Source organism: Pituophis catenifer, unplaced genomic scaffold (assembly GCF_029215685.1).
Source record: "Pituophis catenifer annectens isolate HBS135680 unplaced genomic scaffold, rPitCat1.0.hap2 SCAF_9, whole genome shotgun sequence".
Taxonomy (NCBI): domain Eukaryota; kingdom Metazoa; phylum Chordata; class Lepidosauria; order Squamata; family Colubridae; genus Pituophis; species Pituophis catenifer.
The window spans coordinates 6,429,755-6,433,952 of NW_027256889.1; the positions used below are offsets into that span (position 1 = coordinate 6,429,755).

General features: G+C 45.9%; 1 protein-coding gene across 1 annotated transcript; it reads left to right on the forward strand.

Annotated features, from left to right (window-relative positions):
* The first annotated feature begins 2,521 nt into the window (after window positions 1-2,521).
* Window positions 2,522-3,970, forward strand: LOC139321182 (interferon-inducible GTPase 5-like). Its single transcript, XM_070949826.1, has one exon. The coding sequence runs from the start codon at window positions 2,522-2,524 to the stop codon at window positions 3,740-3,742; it is 1,221 nt and encodes a 406-aa protein (XP_070805927.1). The 3' UTR covers window positions 3,743-3,970.
* The last annotated feature ends 228 nt before the right edge of the window (window positions 3,971-4,198 follow it).

Genomic DNA, 4,198 nt, shown 5'->3' on the forward strand with positions numbered 1-4,198 from the left:
CCCCTTTCCCACAAGTCCTCTGTCACATTGTTCCAATAGAGGTGCTGGCTGGTTACAGGGTTGATACAAATCGATGTTTTTTTTAAAATAAAAAAAAATTGGATTTTTAAAATTCAAATCGGATTTTTAAAAATTTAAATTGGATATTTTTTATTTTTATCAAATTTTTATCAAATACCAATCAGCTTTTTTCTTATTTTCCTCCCCAAAAACTCAGGTGTGTTTTATACTCCGAAAAATACAGTAGGTCCATCAGACCTTTGTACGGTTGGTAATAAGTCAAGGACTAGCTTCATACAAAAAGGACTCAATAAACTATTGAGATGGGATCATCACCTTGGCAATTGATCCCAGTCTTATCTAGATAGGAAACCAATCTGATCTAGATAGGAAATTCTCTTCTGAACAGCTTTAATTGATTGCTCACCTATTATTATCTTGAAGGAAGTAAGATGTAATGGGCTATTCAGTCTACAGTAGTGGCCAAAATTGTGGAAAACCTTTTGGGAAAAGTGTATTTTCTAAAACTAGCTAATAACACCACTTTTTTTTGGAGTAGTACCATAAAATTATATATCAATGGAAAGTTAATCAAGAATGTAATGCAATAACTTTTATGAAGGATTTGCTATTAGAGTAGCACTTACAATATAAAGAACAAAAGTGAAACATGTAGAGAAAACGAGAGATACAAAAATTATCACCATGTCAGTTAATACTTAGTAGGGTAACCTTTAGCATGAATTATGGCCTTACAACGTCTTCCCATGGAGCGAACCAAGTCTTTGAGTTCTGCAGCTGTTCTAATGTGAAACCAAGATTGAAGGATTGCTTCTATTCACTGGGTTTTATTGCTGGGTCGCTTCCGACTAACAAGTTTCTTTAGTCGGCTCCGTAGATTGTCAATTGGGTGAAGGTCTGGGCTATTCCCAGGCCATTCCAGCAGTGGAATAGGATTATGTTGAAACTACCCCCAAAAAAGTGGTGTTATTAACCATCAAACCTCAAAAATAAACTTTTCCCAAAAGGTTTCCACGATTTTGGCCACTACTGTAGTGGTTGAGGCACCACGCTAGAAAGCTAGGAGACTGTGAATTCAAATCCTGTGGCTGTGGCTTCCGGCGTCCCGGTATAGTCAGCTGGTACCATCACTGACAATAGGGGATGAGATCTTGCTCCCCACAGAGAGGGCCCGCAACTTGGGTGTCCTCCTGGATTCACGGTTATCTTTAGAAGATCATTTGACGGCCGTGGCCAGGGGTGCCTTTTATCAGGTTCGCCTGATCCGCCAGTTGCGTCCCTTTCTGGATCGGGACGCCTTGCGCACGGTCACTCATGCCCTAGTTACCTCCCGTATGGACTACTGTAATGCTCTCTACATGGGGCTCCCCTTGAAAAGCACCCGGAGGCTCCAACTGGTCCAGAACGTAGCCGCGCGGGTGATTATGGGCGCAGCTCATTACGCCCATGTAACACCTCTCCTACGCGAGCTGCACTGGCTCCCGGTGGTCTTCCGGGTGCGATTCAAGGTGTTAGTTATCACCTTTAAAGCGCTCCATGGCTTAGGACCTGGGTACCTACGAGACCGTCTTTTGCCACCAATAGCCTCCCACCGACCAGTTCGTTCTCACAGGGAGGGACTACTCAGGGTACCGTCAGTCAAATTATGTCGACTGGCGACTCCCAGGGGGAGGGCCTTCTCTGTGGGGGCTCCAACCCTTTGGAATGAACTGCCCCCGGAGATACGGAATATCCCTGATCTCCGTGCTTTTCGCCGTGCCCTCAAGACCCTGATGTTCCAACAGGCAGGGGTAAACATACAAACATGCAAATGATTTTTTAAATGTTATCTAATTCTGGGTTTTATTTAATTGACCAAACTAAGTAACAATTTTAATTAGCAATTTTATGATGTTTGTGTGTCTATATTTTTCTTGACTGTACACCGCCTTGAGTCCTACGGGAGAAAGGCGGTATAGAAATATAATAAATAAATAAATAAATCCAGTTTAGCCATGAAAGCCAGCTGAGTAATCTTGGGCCAGTCCCTTTCTGATAGGGTTGTTGTTGTGGGAAAAATAAGAGGAGAAGGTGTGTTGAATATGTTTGCCACCTTGAGTTATTTGTAAGGTGTAGAGACGGTGCTTGAAATCAGCAGTGCATGACTAAAGCTCCCCTGCAGAGGGAGCTGTTGCCCATTCTACATTTTGCAAATATATTGCATATATAGAAAGAAGAGCATTGCGGTAACCTAGTGGTGAAGATGCTCTGATCCCACTCAGAAGGTTGAGAGTTCAATCCTAAATTGCAACAGATATTTCACTCCTAAGGCACAAAGAAAATATATCTGCTGTGAACTCCATGTAGGTGTCAGGAAGGGCATCTGGCCAGTAAACGTTCAGCTCCGTCCACTGACCCCGACTCTATTCCAAATAGGAATTACAAGTGAGGGTTTTTTTTAAATAGCTTGTACAGAAGGCAACTTAATTTCTTTATTTTCTTCTACAGCTGAGCTTCTACCATGGACATCCAGGAGGTGGACCTCAGAGAGATGGCTTCTGTCATCCAGTCGAAAGTCGTTGTGGAGGTGTCCTCTCAAGTCCAGTCACTCCTGGATTCTCTAGAAACCACCACGCTGGACATCGCAGTGACGGGCGAAGGTGGGGCTGGCAAGTCCACCTTCATCAATGCCATGTTGGGGTTCAGTGATGATGACTTCCGTGCGGCCAAAACCGGCGTGGTTGAGACAACCGCTTCACCCACCTCTTATCATCACCCTCATCTGCCCCGTGTTCGGCTTTGGGACCTGCCAGGCATTGGTACCCCTGCCTTCCAAGCCCGAAAATATCTGCAGCTGGTGAGATTTGAGAGATACGATTTCTTCATCATCGTCACATCCGAGCGTTTCCGAGAGAATCACGCTGAGCTGGCTAGGGCTGTGGCTGCCATGGGCAAACGCTTCTACTTTGTCCGTTCCAAAGTAGACCAGGATCTGCGGGCTTCCCAACAACGAAGGCCAACCTTGTTCCAGGAAGATCAAGTGCTGCAGCAAATAGAGGCAGACTGTTCCCGCCAGCTGAAGAAGGAAGGTCTGGAGAACCCCAAAGTCTTCTTGATCTCCAGCTTCCATTTGCATAGATTTGATTTCCACCGCTTGCAGGATACTCTGGCTGAGGAGCTGGAAGGTCACAAGAGACACACTCTGCTGCTTTCCTTCCCGTCTGTCACCGCCGCAGCTGTGCAGAAGAAGAAGAGTTCGCTGCGCCAGCACATCTGGAAGACGGCGCTGCTGGCATGTATCATTTCAGCCCTGCCTGGCCATCCGTTCCACCTCAACGTCCCCGTGCTCGTCAATACTCTCAAGAACTACCAGCAGCATTTCGGCTTGGATGATGCATCTTTGGAGACCTTGGCCGCCACGGTCTCAAAGCCCTCTTGCGAATTGAAAAACCAAGTGCGTTCGACCTTCGTGAGAGACCTTTCGGGGGATGCTGTCCAGGGGTTTTTGAGGCAAGCTGCTATCTGTGGGCAGGTGATGGTCACGGTGCTGAAGAGCAAAGTGCCCGTTTTCAACAACTTGGTGGCAGGGGCTGTCTCGTTTGTGGCGGCCTATTATTTGCTGCACACAGCTCTGGATAGCTTTGCAGAAGATGCTCAGCGGGTCTTGGAAAGAGCGTACGGCTTGGAGACAGAGGTCCAGGGCTCCTTGAGCTATCCTTCACCGGGCTTCATCTGTGAATGAAGATGATCAAGAGCGCCACCCAAAATTGCTTGGAGATGGACAAGTGTGCGTTTTCTCCCTCTCTTGTATCAGTGTTGCTTCTTGTTTTCTCCAATTGGTCAAACCGGCCAGGAGAACCTAGCCAGGGTTGCTGTCTGCTGCCTTATCCTATGAAGAGAACCCCTCTGCCCCCCCCAAAGGTTATTGAGATAAGCCTTCAAAGGGTGACATTGCATAATGGGAAGATTCTTTGCATTTCTTTAGATGTAGCAGATTGGGTGATTGGGAGGTGTTTTACTGTTTTTCATATAATAAATTGGTTCTTGGAATCTTTTATATAGCAGCAATCTTTTTGAAATGATAAATGCTCTGAAATCTCTTGATGTCTCATTCATTTATTTTATACATACCGTACTTTTCGGAGTATCAGACGCACTTTCCCCCCCCCCTAAAAGAGGGTGGAAGTGTTGGTGCGTC